Source organism: Barbatula barbatula (genome assembly GCF_947034865.1).
Source record: "Barbatula barbatula genome assembly, chromosome: 2".
NCBI lineage: Eukaryota > Metazoa > Chordata > Actinopteri > Cypriniformes > Nemacheilidae > Barbatula > Barbatula barbatula.
Genome location: NC_136767.1, coordinates 29,226 through 45,446, shown reverse-complemented (window position 1 = coordinate 45,446; position 16,221 = coordinate 29,226). Strand labels below are relative to the sequence as shown.

The 16,221-nt window shown below is 39.1% G+C and overlaps 2 protein-coding genes across 3 annotated transcripts; one reads left to right on the top strand and one right to left on the bottom strand.

Moving 5' to 3' along the window:
• Nucleotides 1-712: 712 nt before the first annotated feature.
• ift74 (intraflagellar transport 74) lies at nt 713-14,750 on the bottom strand. 2 transcript variants are annotated; one of them, XM_079477478.1, is made up of 20 exons: nt 14,610-14,750; nt 14,257-14,362; nt 14,017-14,149; nt 13,864-13,912; nt 13,685-13,783; nt 12,923-12,983; nt 12,735-12,794; nt 12,580-12,641; nt 9,645-9,783; nt 9,236-9,298; nt 8,716-8,859; nt 8,508-8,548; nt 6,559-6,638; nt 6,372-6,425; nt 6,194-6,291; nt 5,997-6,123; nt 2,892-3,055; nt 2,574-2,699; nt 1,667-1,727; nt 713-1,584 (listed from the first exon to the last, which is right to left on the bottom strand). In XM_079477478.1, exons 2-20 carry the CDS (start codon nt 14,359-14,361, stop codon nt 1,469-1,471), a joined length of 1,782 nt encoding a protein of 593 aa, XP_079333604.1. In that variant the 5' UTR covers nt 14,362; nt 14,610-14,750; the 3' UTR covers nt 713-1,468. The 2 variants fall into 2 exon arrangements, with proteins under 2 accessions (XP_079333604.1, XP_079333605.1); XM_079477479.1 differs by having other exon boundaries at nt 14,257-14,445; nt 14,610-14,703.
• On the top strand, nt 10,228-12,368 carry LOC306906253 (leucine-rich repeat-containing protein 19-like). Its single transcript, XM_079477494.1, is given in 6 exon segments — nt 10,228-10,278; nt 10,832-10,926; nt 11,107-11,473; nt 11,555-11,722; nt 11,862-12,136; nt 12,139-12,368. Coding segments are annotated over 5 exon segments (957 nt in total). The 5' UTR covers nt 10,228-10,278; nt 10,832-10,860; the 3' UTR covers nt 12,220-12,368.
• Nucleotides 14,751-16,221: the final 1,471 nt, after the last annotated feature.

The window sequence follows — 16,221 nt, the reverse complement described above, 5'->3', positions numbered from 1 at the left end:
AGTTTGGGTCTAGCTAACAATAGCAACTACAAAGACAGATGTCAGGGCAGCCGTGGCATTTCGACTCGGAAGAGAGCTTGTACAGTCAACCAGACCCTGTCTCCACCTGATGTGAATCCCCTCCTAACAGCCTGAACCTCACCTTTGCTCAAAACACCACTCAACATAGAAATAAATAAAAAAAAACAATAAGAACATAAACAAAAGAAAAACATGATAACCATGCTCACTCTATCTAACAAATCAACATATTTCCTGTTCAGTCTATTTGGAAAGTCATCAAACGGCCTCATTTACACGTGTCTACGTTATGTATTTGGCAGACGCTTTTTTCCAAAGCAAGTGACATTGCATTATCCTATACATTTGTATCGTAGTATGTGTAATCCCTGGGATCGAACACATGACCGTTGCCATTGCTAGCGCCACACAATAACTTCTGAGCTACAGGGAAGCAGTTGACTGGTTAATGGCATGTGTGATCGGGCACTATGTTTGAAATCAGATCATGAATGAATTCGGAATGATGATGATGATATCAGTCCATTGACACTCCCCGAGCCCCATAGGAAAAACATTCTCACAGACCTTTGACTGTAGAGAGGCTCAGCTTAAAGAACGGTTGTTTTGACAGACGTTTGCCTTTCATCCTGTGTGTAAGAGAATTAAGTTACTCAGCGGCTGTTGAAATAAAGTGAAATTAGTCACACAAAGATTTGCTTTCTAGTAAGTTTTAATGAAACTTCGGTGCATTTAACAGTGTTTTACAGCTCAACTGGAGATGCCAGAGGACATATTGAAAGAAGTTGGTTAAGCTGTGAAAGGTCATTCATCATTGAACTTCCTCTCTGAGAGCCCACACCCAGAACCGGCTCAGAGCCAGCACGGAGATCATAAAAGGGTTCAGATGAACACTAGTAAGGAATAAATGCAAACCAAAATATGCTACATTTATCCAAGTTAAACTGTCAGAAACTGGGTTCTGATTTGACTAGACACAAAAATACTCCTTAATTGACAAATCATGCCAAATACAGTTTTATTTCCACTGCATTAAAGACCCCTTGCTGAATATAATTATCAGAAAGCTTAACATGTGCTTGTGCCTTATTTTATATTATTTCCCAATCCATTAAGTGTTGCCATTTTTGAAAATGTAAGCATTCATAGCGATAAGTTTCAAGTAAACACTTTAACCCAAATGTAAAAGTAACGCAGCAACATACATAGTTCATCTCGGGTCAGCCAAATTGTAAGCCAGTTTCTCCAATGAAAACAGCAGCAAAAGATAAACCAAAAATAAAAAAATCTCTTTAATTACACACATACAGGGTTTACATTGCATTCTTTACCTCTGCAATGGAAAAACGTTTAGCATGTTTGTAAGATTGTCATTAATGTCTATCCACTCAAACTAATTTACAGTAACTTGTAGCCATTTCTCTTAAAAAGCAAGCGAGTATGAGAATCAGTTTCTAGTGCCCTGCAGGCTGTCTGTCAGTATCTTATTGTAGTCTGTCAGCTGTTTGTTGACGTTCTTGGCCACTGGTCGGTAATCGGTTTCTACGCCCTTTGAGGCGATGACTGGAGTACAGAGTTAAGGATCTTCAGACACATCAATATTATATTCCATTTAATTAGTAAATGTTACAAGGAAAAAGGATACATTCTTTCATCACATAGTTGTTCTGTTCATAATGCTGCCACTTTCTTTCCATGTTAGTCAGCTGAAAAATAAATGTACACATGTGAGGTACACGTACACAACACTAAAACGCGTGAGGACATGGAGACACTGTGTACATCCATGATGATGTCACACTTTCATGGCAAAACGATTTTTTAAGCAAGCATGTTATAGATGTATATCTTTGAATTGTGTTAACGTTGACAAATTAAGGCAGAATTTATTCATCTACAATCAACAAATGTAGTTTCTCCATCACAACAAGGTTTCTCTCTGGTGGAATGAGCTGCCAGCCTCCACTGGCACTAAATGCACTCTCATTTGCTTTGGATAAAATGTCTGTAAAATTAATGAATGTCAAATAAATCTGGCAATGCTTTTTTTTAAGGGGATATTGAGGCATGTCAAGCTGCATGTTAGAAGAGCCATAAACTGTACAATCTAACAAACATTCTGAGAAAGTGGACGGTGGAGACTTTTAACTGTGCATTATCTAGTGTCGAACACACTTACTATTTGCAGTGTTGTGTGACGCAGTGACACAGATCTGCTCCACGTGTTAGAAGTTTTTTTTACAGTGAAAGTTAAAGTAGGAAGTAAAACAGTCGCATGACTCATGTCTGTGCTTTGGCATGATTTGCAGACCCACTATGCGTTAACCCTGCCAAAGACCACAGTTCAGAGCGTTCTCACTACTCAAACCAAGCAGACGTGCTCGGGCACGATTCAAATAGTTTGGTGTAAGCAAGCCCTAAATGGGGCATAGTAAAAAGGAGCCTTTCCTCTGATAGAGATAATTCTTGACCTTTAACCTACAGGGTGGTTCAGCTACCGAGACCGAAGCCGCAGAATTCCGTATGTCTGAAAATAAATGTGTCTCTCTCACCTCGACATGGGTCTCATGCTCTTGTAAATGACTCTTAAGAGACTCAAACTCTTGATTCTTTTTGTGTATTGTCGTCTTAAATGTGTTCTTCATCTGAGTGAGCACAGCTCGGTCGCCCTGCAGCCTCTAAAAGAAACAACGAATGATGAGCTCCAGAACATCACAAACACTTACAGAAAGAACAGTCTCATGTAACAGAATCACCCTTGGGGCTGTCAACTAAAATCGCAGCCATGGCTCATGGTGTCAACAACTATAATGTGTATTTGGGCAAACTCTAACCCAACTCATTGTTTAATGAAACGGTGGGTTTGATACCTTCTTTCTGTCCTCCCCAGCAGCTTTGAGTGCATCCAGATCTCTGTACATGTTCAGCTCATGTGTCATTAATTTAAGTTGATCTGTATGAGTCTGAAGCTCCATCGTGACTTTTCCTTCCAGCTGCTCGATTTTCAACAGGTCCAGCTGTAAACGCTCACTCTCTATGTGCACAAACACACCAGAAACCCACATGAACACCGGTCCACAAACCTGTTTTGATTGGATTGTGTTGAGCAACTGTTTATCCAACAGGTGTCACTACAAACACGCATTTGACTTGACATTAATATTGTTCAGAAATTAGTTGTGATGCTGACGTCCAATAAAAATGTGTTTATGTTTTATTTCCTTCTGGGTCATTTTCAAGATGAAACGTGAGTGTGTGTGTGTGGTACAGAAAACCCAACATAGATCACATCAGAGGGTCACATCTGCTTAATTTAGACATTAAAGTTAGGCATAAACCTTCTGGGTAACTGCTGGCATGATGTATGTATGTTTGCATACTGACACAAAAAAGCTGAAATAATCATGTTTTCTATCTGGACAAACAATTGAAGCATCAAGATTTCATGTGTGCACACAGAGACCTGCACATCCATGTGATGGGGTGTATGGACTTTTTCTGAGGAGGAGGAAGCAGAACAGGAAGGAAGTGAAAGAGGGCGGCTTCCCCTGATAGGCAGTATGCCCACATCAGTGTTTGGAGAGAGAGAGTGTGTGTGTGTGTGTGTGTAGCAGTTAAAAGCCCCGTCAGCACTTCTGAGCATTCTGGACCACTTCCTTCTCCAGGGTCTTGGAGACACACACACACACACACACGCTTTGGTTTGGGTTAATGCAAATATTTAGCCATGAGCAGCATTATACAGAGAACCGTGTATTTATTCATGTTGTGTAACACAAACACACAGTTAGGGTGTTTTGTCAGGACTAAAAGTGAAATGACAGAAAACCAACAAACAGACGAACAATGAGCGACTGACAGGAAGTTCTGTGCTGCATTTTTCACTGGAACTGAAGAGATAAGACAATGGTTGCACATGAAAGAAGAATGTTGAGGAGTTTCTTAAAGGAAGGAAAAACACTTCACAAATAAAATACATTAAGAGAGAAAGTAAATGACAGTGAGAGGACAGATGGAGAGAAAGAGCGAGACAAACAGTGAAGAAGATTAAGAGAGAGAGAGAGAGAGAGAGAGAGACAACAGAATGAGATCGAGAGAAGAGGTAAGAGAGCAAGAATAAAAGGGAGTAAAAGCCCTTTCATACAGACTGTTGAACCCAAAAGACTGCTGTGAAATAGCTGGATTGCTTCTGTGAGAATGCAAACCCATCCCAGAATAGATCCGGGGATTGATTACGATAAGGGGACCTGGTAACATTGCCGGGATCAGTCCTGTGAAGCCCTGTGTGAATAAAAGGCTGAAACAATTCTCTGCGTACCAGCGATGGTACACATCTACGATAAATTGTAAATAGATTAGCTATTGGGTTAGTTCACCCAAAGTAACCAAACAGATCTCATCCCCATTGATAACCATAGTTTTTATTTTCCCGAAAATGACAGAAAATATGGGATGAGATCTGTTAGGTTACTGACATTCTTACAAATATCTTCCTTTGCGTTCAGCTGCCCAAAGACATTAACCCAATCTTTATTTTTAGGTGAACTATCCCTTTAATTTATGTTCGTCAGTTTATTGAATCATTTAGATGTATTAACGGGGCAGGGCTTTAGAGTGCGACCAGTGTTTCTTAATGGTCGCACTGGTGTATACATTTAAACCTTAATGGGATTAATGTTCTGTTGCACAAGTGCGGCATACAGTCAGAGAGGAGCTCATGATGAAGCGCTCTTGCAACTAAATAAATATGTTTTGTAACTGGCAGAATTCAAAGATTTCCCTGGCTAGCATATAAAATAGCAACATGCATGTATTGTATGCCGTGCAGTGTTAAAGAAACAGGGCAGGCGCGCAGATGGCACTATGGACGGGGGTTCACGTCACTGCTTTAGAACCGGGTAACAATAATAATCCACCATTTCTTTGTACCCACGTTCTCACTGCACAGTGTTCTGTTGTCAATAAAAAACATGACGGTGCTGCCACCGACATTCATGTTCTCTGTGCTCTCAGTGTACTGCTGCTAGCCTGCTACGACTCCTGACCCCGCCCCCTGGGGGTCCTACGAGGAGCTGTTAGCTGCCTCAATTGTGCCTGTAGTAGCGGTAACCATAGTGATCAAAAGCCATCGTCTATGACTGAGCTGGTGATTTTTCTGGACTGAAACAAATGGACTGCATAACTGCCACATAAAGGCAATGAAGACACAGAAAACAATCAGCTCGTTTTTATCCAAAACCAAACAATGCAAGTATCCTGTGCCTGTTGACTTTTCACAGATGTGGCAGATTAGTTTTGTAATTTATTTGTATAGCTTTATTTAATTTGTCCTTTACACTTAGCAAACACAACAAAATGTGGAGAGCATGACTATGCAATTAGGGTGAGTGGACAGAGGCAAATAACAATTGAAGGATAAATCAAACAATTTATCTTCAGGAAATAATGTTTTATTTGGACATGCAAGACTAAATTATAGCGTCCTGGCATAACATTATCATGTAACCCAATGTACTGTATAAGTTGACTGAGGTCAATTTACTGATGTGTAAGCCACTATAAAGTTGAGTTGAAATAATTTGCTGTCAGCTTGATCCCCCCGTTCAAAAACCCCATCTGCGCCCCTGCAACATGGTGTTGAAAATTCAAGCAAGTAAACGGACATACAGTATCAACCCAAAATTTCATTGCAGTGCAAGCTGTGTATTTATGTTTCAAAAGTATACATGTTTGTGTGGCCGGCAGTTAAGTTGGCGGGAGCTATTATTTTCATTTGACAATATATGTTTATCTCATATTTAGTGTAAGCTGTTTGGGCTTTCTCTTACTTAAGGAGACAAGGCACTATAGCCTACAGTACCTCGCGTTCTTGCACCGGGACACATTATTTGTGTATTTTCTAAGATCTCTGTATGAAAAGTGCTTAAGAAAGAAAGAAAGAGAGACTGAAGAAACAGAGAGAGAGAGAGAGTAACCTGAGGAAAGGCCTTTAGCTGTGCTCTGAGACTTCTGCATCTCGGTCTCTTTAAAGCTCAGGTCCTCCTGCATGGACTTCAGCTCTTGTGCAGTGACTGCAGACAGCTGCTGCGTGCGATTGATGTTCTGAGGAGGAACACACTCATGTCACACTGAAAACTGATGATGTAAACATTCATAACTGTGTGAGTTTTACCCTGCTAGAGTGCTCCAGTAAAGCCACGATTCTGCTCTGAGCGTCTCTGATGTGCTGCAGCTCCAGAGAAGTGTTCTCTTCAAATGTGTTGAGATACGCTGTAGGAACACACATGATAAACGCATTCATAACACTGATCAAAACATACAGTGTTAATGTGAAGGCGACAAAGACTCACAATCCATTTCTTCCTCTCTCTTCTGAAGCTCTCTGTACTTCTGTGTTCGTTCACCTGTGCACATGGAAAGAGACTTCTATAAGTTAATTAAAGTCAGTCTATGTAAGTAATTCATGTTGAAAACGTTTTCTTATAAACCACAACAATAAATCATTGTTTGTATTTGCTCCAGCTGTTAAATCAGCACCTTGATGTTCCTCAATGTTAGCATCGAGTTGTCGCAATTCTTCTGTGAGACTGCTGATTTTTTCCCGAACATCTGTTAATCTGAATAAAAACAAGCATTATAACTGTGGACGCTTTGTTTGAATGTGATGAACTGCTTCACATTTCAGTATATAAATAAACACATAGGAACTAATTTAAGATCAGTTTAAAATCGAATGATGAAATAAATACGCAAACATCACTGAGTGAGAATGTTAAAAGCTTTTTTCTCACGTGTCTCTCTCTCTCTCTCTCTCTCTCTCTCTCTTCACAATACAATACACGTGCAAAGTACAATTCTCTGTTTCAATATGGATGACTTTCGGTATAACTGATAACTCTTATGTATGACGGTTTCATCTCTACAACAGTAGATCAACACTAGCCCGTATGTATAAACCCACCCAGAGTAAAATAACCCTAACCTTTGTGTCAAAATTCTAAGAATGACATAATTTGACTCCTTTTTCTTACACTTAAGAATAAGAGTGATTCATAAAGGTTCATAAGTGTTAAGAGTAAATGATTGAAGGGATCTGAAGAGGTCTCCTAACCCAGTTAAGAGTAACAAGATGGCAGTACAGAGCCAGATATCTTGGACTTTACAACAAAGAAACAATGTGTTGTAATGATATGATGACACGGAGAATAATACAATAATATATAAAAAAGGTTAAATCCAAGGATTTGCACCTTTGGTCTTTTCTTTATCTAAAGCTGTGGTGGAATAAGATGTGATTCAGCAGATTAACAATTTAAATGAACTGTTAAAACTATTTGTAATATTTTTGTGCATAATGCAAACTAAATGTTTGAAACTGCAATTTCTAACTTTTGCATCTCTGTTTGAAATATAAAATTGGAGGTTACTTTATGTATTTATCTTCATATGGGTTGAAGTCAACCCATGTTAAATTTCCCACAAATATGGTACAGCTCAATCACTATTATAAATCAGGGGAAGGTAGACAGACAGTTTTAAACACTGATATTTCTGTACTTGCCCAATAACTACATTTTGGCTTATTTTACCCAAATAAGTTATGGATTGCAGCTGTATATATTAATGAATAAAAAAAGAATAATGAAATATTAATGTGATGTTTTAATTCGGCCATGACTAAGGGGTGCCATGCTGCTTTGACTTCACCTTTGCTCTTGGCTGATTCAGAGGTATCATTGTAGTTCTTAATTTACTTAAGGTCAAGTCTTAAACTTTACTGAAAGTTGCTTTGAGCTTCTTTATAAAATGTTCCTACTCGTAAAAAGTCCTAGTCCTTACTAATATTTTTTTTACACAAAACCCAAAGTTTAACCCTAACTCTTAAGAGCATTTTTGAGAAGTTTTTTACATACAGGCCCTGGTCACTATTCTAAGTACTTTTGAAAGTGTGCCCTACTGATCAGGTGTATACTGCCTACATCAGAATGGCCGTGAATGTAAACAAGAATTGTAATTTCATGTCTCTATGTCTACCTTTATCTTGACGTCTCCATGGAAGGCACCATTACCGCGAGTGACTCTCTGTTTGATGCTCTGCACTTCCGTATTGTATTTGTTACTATGTTAGAGGACATTTCTGTTGATGGTTAAAAAAAGGTTTCTCGAATATCTTTTTTTGCGGAAAAAGACTGTCACAACAGCCACAGAAAGCTCAGAAAACCTTAAGAACGTTGTTACCAAGTGACACCACGAACGCGTAAAGAAAATATAGTTAAAAGACAGCTCGGTCTTCACTCTGTCTCCTGCATTCTGCCTCTCTCAAAAACATCACAACATATTTTTTACATTATTGTTACTGCATATTAAATCACTACACATGAAGCATACATCCAGGGCTAAGTGACATTATAATACTTTTTTACTTACATAGTTTAATATAACAGTTGGGCTGTATTCAAACAAACATATTCACATCAAATACATACTGTCGTTCCATACTGGCGATTTCCTGGTTGTTTTCTTTTACCTAAAACAAGAACACTAGAGAAATTAAAGGAGTAGTTCACTTCAAAATTAGCCCTCATTCTGGAAAGTCAATGAGGGCAATTTCGAAGCGAACTACTCTTAAATCATGATGAAATCTCTGAACATCAATGAATCTAATACCAGTATGTACGGTAATATACAAGAGACCTGTTTAAAGAGTCGCTCCCTCTCCTCTTGAGGAGATCCTGTGGTCCTGTCTTCAGCCAGCATGGCTTGTTTGCGGTTCTCCAGCTCCAACAGCTTCTCATGCAGAATGACTGCTTCCTGTTTGACCTGCGAGTGAAGTAACTCCTGCACCCACACACACACACACACGCATGTTTGAACACTGAGCTTCCAAAGGCGTATCCATTAGGAACATCTGAATATCTGAACAAAATTGAGAACATTTGATCAGTAAATCCACAACCACGGGCATTACAAGTCTTATGTATCCAAGCAACGTTTTAGTACCAAAGTGACTTGTTTAGAATATGCTACAAATGATGTCAACAAAAGAAATGCTGTGCAAAGAATGTGAAGCTTCCACAACTGAGAAAATAAAGTACATGTTACAAAAGTCCATAATAAAACACAGCAACATGTCATTCATGTAAGAACCATCTGACTGTTAGTGAGTGTGTGTATGAGAGGAAAGACTGAGAAGTGTGTGTGTGGGTCCATGTACCGTCTCAAAAGTCTCCTTCCTGCTAATGAGAGCATCTAGTTCCTCTTGAAGAGCATCCAGCTCCTGGATCCAGATGACGTGTCATTCATTAAACACACAATTAAACAGATAGTTTTCATTTTTGGGTGAACTAACCCTATAACAAAACTCTTGTGATATCAGAACCTAGACTATTGGTTAAACTTAAACCAAAACTTGATTCTGTTCCACACACAAAGACTTCTTATGACTTTAAACCAGTGCTTATTGTGAAGATTCTTCCAAATTTTCCTTTTGTGATACATGGAATAACTTCTTTTGGCTGATCAATTCTTGAATTTGGCTTCAGCATCAAATATATTAAGAATTTTCTGTAGGCAGATATAATCAGCTAATCTGAGTTTTTCTGGTGTGAAGTGAGATTCCCAACCTGCATTAGCTCTTCATTGGTGCCTTTCATCTCAGAATACTTTGCTTGTTTATCAGCAGACATCTTTTGAATGATGTCTTCTGCTGCTTGTTTTTCCTGGACGATATTTTCCTCCACAGCTTGGATCAAATCCTCTTTTCTAACAAAGAGAGAGAACTATTAGCGTATACTGCATCATTGAGGTAGAACTGTATTCAAATCCCTGTAACGCACAGCTCTGATATGACATCTCGATGTAACTACAATTATAAAATTTCATGCTGTACCCCACACAGTTTAATAAAGCAGTCAGTCCTGCGAAGCAGTGTGTTACAGTCGATTTAATGAAAGATGTGAAGCGGGGTCATTAAAACCCCCTCAGCTGATATAAAATGGACTGTAACATGGGCTTATTGCTTTAATAAAACACTTATTCCATTTGCATAGCAAGGTTTCATAAAATAAAACAAAGTGACAAAGTGATATTTAGGCTATGTTATGCGTTCAGACATTATAAATCAAGTCATGAACATCGAGAGGTATCTGAAATTCACTGAAGTGAAATGATTTGATGTTGTCAATCTTTAGCCAGTCTTTATTACACAGAGCAAAGTCTCTCACATTCTGTTTCCCAACAATACACACCTGCTCAGGGGTAAGTCACTCTAACTTTCACATTTATAACAAATAATATTTTCATAGAAAACAGATCAAGTAATGTAATGGACATCATCACTGTTTAACGGAAATGTTTAATAGGTTTAATGTATATATGTTCTCAACAAGCTTACAGTTTAAACTCAATAAAGAAAATAAAATACTCTTTAATGATCATGGTTCTTAGCGAACAGCTGTTCTCCTAAATGTAATTGTAACGATTATCGATAAGAGTAAAGTCATCAATAATCAGGAACCATAACTTGTACTCCAGGAAAAGATCAGTGTTAAGTGTTAGGGCAGGAAAACAAGCTTTGAAGAACAATGGCAGACTTTGTGCTTCAAGTCAGCCGGGGTAGACCATGATCAGCTTTGTGTCCGATGCTAGATAAAAGGGTTTAAAAGAGAGAGAGAGAGAGCAGCCAATACAAGCAGTGAGACACGGGACGACAGCATGCTGAACGGTTTGCACAAGGATCCTCTTGTAACTCTCATGACAACAGCTCGCGACACAGACATCTGGTGAGAATTCTCTTTTGTCTTATGGACAGAACGCTGAAGTTATTGGCGCAGGTAACAGATGATGGCCAGCAGACAGATGTGGATAGCAGCTGTGTTTCTGACCTCAGGGCTGAACGCACAGCTGGTGAGTTTTTAATGTAAATTTCCATGTTTTCTATTTAAAAGCGAGTGTGTTAGAATCAAGCATAAGCACATCATAGATTGAAACTATTTTCAGTGGTAGGTACGGTGACTGTATTTCATCTAAAATCCAACAGAGACCATTTTTTCATGTAAGATGTTCTGATGTCACATTTATGTTCAGGTGAATATAAACGCGTCACTGACAAACATTCCTACCAACCGATCTACAACGCACACAGAATTTCTGCTGAGCCATAACTCAATTGTGATGTCTAACTCGGATATAAACGCGTTAAAGAGCTATACCAGGCTGAGGGTGCTGGACCTTTCTTACAACCGCATAGAGATATTGCCTTCAACAGCTTTTCACAGCCTTCTGCACCTGGAGATTCTTAATCTGAGGGAAAACAGACTGCATTCTCTTCCCAATGACCTCTTTAAAGGACTTCTTAAACTAAAGACTTTGGTTTTGGAGGACAACCCATGGAACTGTTCGTGCCCCCTCGTTACTCTCATCAAACATCTGAATGACTCTGGTGTATCAATAGGTGAGAACAGAAATATCATTTCTATATACATACATTTCTATATTGACAGGTTTGTAATGCCAAACGGTCCTTGTTGTGCAGGCAGACAAGTAACTTGTAAAACCCCAGAGAAGCTGGCTGGTAAAACAGTCCTGGATGAAGAATCCTTGTGCTCAATTCAGAACACATCTACAGCGAAAACAATCAAACGTGCATCAACACTGACAGCACCGCCTACAAACAGCATTCATGTTAATGGGTCTCACGAAGGTAACGTGCATTCAGTAGCTTCTCTGAACGTGACCCCACAAACAAAATAAGACGGAACATTCTAGTGTGCTTACAGCAGATATGTCAGTTGGGCTGGGTCTCTATAAAAGAGCTAACGCTCATGTATTCCTCTTCACAGAGTTCACCACAAGTGGTGGCACAGCTGGGCTGTCGACGAGAAGCAACAGTTGGAAGTTCCTGCTTGGGGTGCTAGTTACAACCCTTAGCACATCAATGCTGATCGTATGTGCTGTCAAGTCACCGTCTTGGTACAAACTTCTCTTCAATTATCGCCATCATAGACTCTGTGAGGATGCAGAGCCCAACGTCATCAACACCGGACGCTATTCCAACTTCAGTCTGGACACAGAACAGACGGAGACGAGCATACAGGAGCTGGACGAGAGCACAGGCTGAGCTTGCAGCCTTTAGGGGATGACGACGGCTTTATACAGGACGGCTACATCAAGACACACAATAACCAAACGCTGGAATGAAATTAACGTGTGGAAGAAAGATCTGGTAACACTGAGAGCTTTTGCCCGGAAAAAAAATTGACATGAAATTATCGCAACAAGAGCCATAACACAGAAAATTAAGCAAAATTTCACATCGTTCATCTGTAATGCATACAATATTTTTGTCTCGGGTCTAAACCCAGTATTTGGAAAAAGTATTTAAATGGGTAGAAAAGTGGTTAGCTACAGATGAGTTCTGGCATGCTTGCATTGGTACACTAGAACAGTTTTCCTTTTGATCAGAAGATTTAAAAACATCAGCTGATGACCCATTTAACATGAACTACACAACACTGAAGCACCAAAAAGCTTAACTCATGACAAAACAACGGCACTTACTGTCTTCTTTCAGTGAAAATGACGTCCATACCTTCAGCCTCTCGGTCATTCTGAGCTTTCAGCTAAAAAGACAAAGAAAAAAGAAAAAAAAACAATGAGCAAAAATACAAGAATGCGATATATCAAATGTTATATGTTTTCAGATGTGCTCTCACCACGATGATGTCATTGAGCACTTCATCCATTTCAGTGTTTGTGTTCAGCTTGTCAACCAGCTGGTTATGTGACAAATAATAAATTAAAAATTATGAAAAGCTCATGATTTTCTTACTAGATTCTTTCATTCTGAAATTAGACATCGGCCGTCTTTTAAAAAAAAAACACAGTTTTTATATTTGTGTACCATGTTGTAATCTGCCAGTTGTCCCTGAAGATCTTTAATTTCTCCGGCTAGTCCTTCTGCTCTGTTCAAATGACATTCAGACGTGGTTAAGAATTAAATAAAACCTTGCACTGACTACTAAAGGACTCTCATATATATTTAACATAAGTTTAATGTATATTAAACAAGCCAATTCAAAAAACGTAATACATTAAATTGACAATTGAAATATATGTACTGTAAATGGTTTATGTGTTTAAGTGCGTCTGTAAATCTGTTAGGACAACAATAAACAGAATTTAAACCTATAGACCACTTCAGAAAAGGTAAGCCATGATCATCCTACACTACACAACCATTTGAACAGAATACAACCAACAGAACATTTATAACTGAATCAAAATGTTAAACAATATCTTTCTTATCTTTAAGGTTGAATTACATATAGGAAAAAACTAAATAATAATTCAACTGAAAGTGCTTCTGGACCAATCTTGCAACCTGCAAAGTGGTCTCCAGACGGTTTCATCGGACCCATGTGCCTGGCCTGCAGTTAACTTCCACTCTGTGTTTGGATGTTATATAAAAATGCATTTTACATTTAATTGATATTATATTGTATAAAGAAAGTTTTTATATTCATAGTAATAAAATACATGCTAATTTAAATATCTGAACTTGCATTTCTGGGGGGGTTTGACAGCCCTAAAATACCTACATAAGGAGATTTTATTGACTTCATAACAATATGACCTCTTTGTTTGTTGTTTAAAAACAGCTTACCTTTTTTCATAAGAAAGATAGACCGAATTCTCCTGATTGAAGGTGTCAATGTCTTTCTGTAATTTGCTGGATTCGGTTGACAACTCATTTACTTTACTCCTGTGAGAAACAAACAAAAAGTGTCTGAAACATCCGAATAGATGCTGAGATTTATGATCTGTACCGAGTGAAGTCTTTACCGTAGTAACCCAAGGTAATATGATTTATCCAGGATTTGTCTCTGAGGTCCTTTAAGAGAGGATAACAAACAAAGTAAGTATGCAGACCTCGCAAGATTGTAAAATTCTGATATAGGGAGATCCAGTCTGTGGGTGAAGGACATAAAAACAAACCTTTCATTCCGGTTTTCATACCACTGAGACCCTGCTGAGTAACAGGACGATCAGCAACTTTAATCTGGGCAGAGAGAACACCAGCAGCCAGGGGTCCACTTCTGCTTCCTGGTCTCCCGGTGCCCGGTACCATCTGTCAAACACACAAACTTGATCATTTCTAACAAGTTGATGTATAATCGTGCACAATATGATATATAGAGCACATAAGAACATTTGTCATATCAGGACATTTCTCACCGCTGTGCCCACTCTGAGGGCAGTTTCTGGGGGTCGGACTCCTGTTGCTGGTCTTCCAGAAATCGGTCCAAAAGACCCGCGGCTTACGGGTCTCTGACTCGTCATCCTGACATGAACCGAGCAGATATTGCATGTGTTAGGGTGATGTCCAACCAAGCAGACACGATAAACTAATAATCCTTATAAAACCTCGAAGAAAACAAGAACGACAACATTAACACGAAAGATCGTGGACTGGCTAGCAGCGACTTAGCAACACAAAAGTTCGGTTGTTTTCTCTGTACTTCGTTTTAGTTTTCAAGCACAAGTCTGTAAAACCGACAGACCTGCATCCATAAAGCGTTAGACTTTACCTGTAATTAGTGTCGATATTAGTATTACAAAAGATCCGTTAGCTCCGTCAGCATGCTAACCAAACGCTTCTGCTCTGTGTTGCTTGGTAACCGTGAGAATGTTTTGCGACATTTCATGTGAGATACTGCCCTCTGCTGTCTGCAATGAAAGTCCATCGTGAAAAAATGTTAAAAGTATATTCGTCATTTATTCAAGCTCATTTCATTTCATACCTGTATTAGATACACAGAGTGAACACAGAGAAACATATTTGTTTGAGTCATTTCAGTTCCGGGTCATCATATTGTAGGAAGAATTAAAAGGTCGTCAAAAGTACCCGAGAACTCTTTGTTTTCCTCAATTCTTTAAGAGTCATTATGTATTCAACAGAACAGAACAATACAATACAATACAATACAATACAATATATTTTTCCTGCTATGGTAGTGGATGATGTCCCAGAACTGAAAATGACTAACATTCTTCCTAATATCTTTCTCTGTCTTCATGAGAACAAAGACTTTTATAAAGGTGTAATGGAGGTTTTAGTTTATCACTAGTTTCGGTTAATTCGAACCCCTGCAGAAAGTCAGTCAGAACTGGGTGTGTGACATCTATATGAAGTAATAACCCTTTTAGTGAGTTTACATTAAGTGTGGTTCTGAAATAAAATTTACAATAAAAGTACATTAATAATGTACTTTTTCAACAAAGGCATAGCCAACAGTGAATACAAAAGAAGATTAACTAGTATATACAGCAATCTAGTCTCATTAATGCACAGTTAAGTGTGCTGCGTATTTATGTGTGTCCACAAGGTGCCGCCATCAGCGCATTTATCCCGACCATACAAACACGAGTTTAATTCTTAACGTTCCGTAATGACAGGCTACACTATTGACCTATGTCACTTAAATCACATCAATTACACGAGTAGAACATAAAGGGGTCAAAGTAATCCAATAACTTTGATTAGTATAAAAGAAATGTACAATCCGGTGACAGGGTGTCAGGACTCTGGTCTAATCCTCGCTTTGTCTTTCGTTTTACTCTCTTCTACGTGCGCTCACGCACAGCTGCTACCACTATCATTTCGCTCTCTTGCACAGCTGTTCTCTCTTTGCTCGCTAATTTCTGACTGTTATAGTTGCTTCCGTCTTTCTGTTCCTTGCCAGTGTGTTTTGCAAATCATGCTGATCGCCTTGCCCTGTGTACTAACCTTGTCTTCTGTCCAGTGTGTGCTCATCTGAGTTGGTGATCGCTGGTTAGAGCTCCTTGGACTGTTTGCCCGGTTTTTACTCCTGTCTGCCTGTTTACGAGTTGCTGCACCCCTTTGATAAAGTTCGCCCCTCGGTTTGACTATTGCCTGTCCCTCTTCTGAACTGTCATTGCCCCACTGGACTCTGTTCGCGGATCGACCGACCCCAGCCTTCTCGACTACCTCCGTATTTACTATTTCCGAGCTTGGCTCGAGTGACTCATTTTGACTTTGTGCTTAATAAACTTTTATGTTCCTCCTGCTCTTGGGTCTCTCTCTCTCTCTCAGAGCGTGACATAACACACTGGCCAATAATGGACCCAGCGGACGGAACACCTCTTGCGGATTTTAAAGCCGAGATGATTAAGACCTTC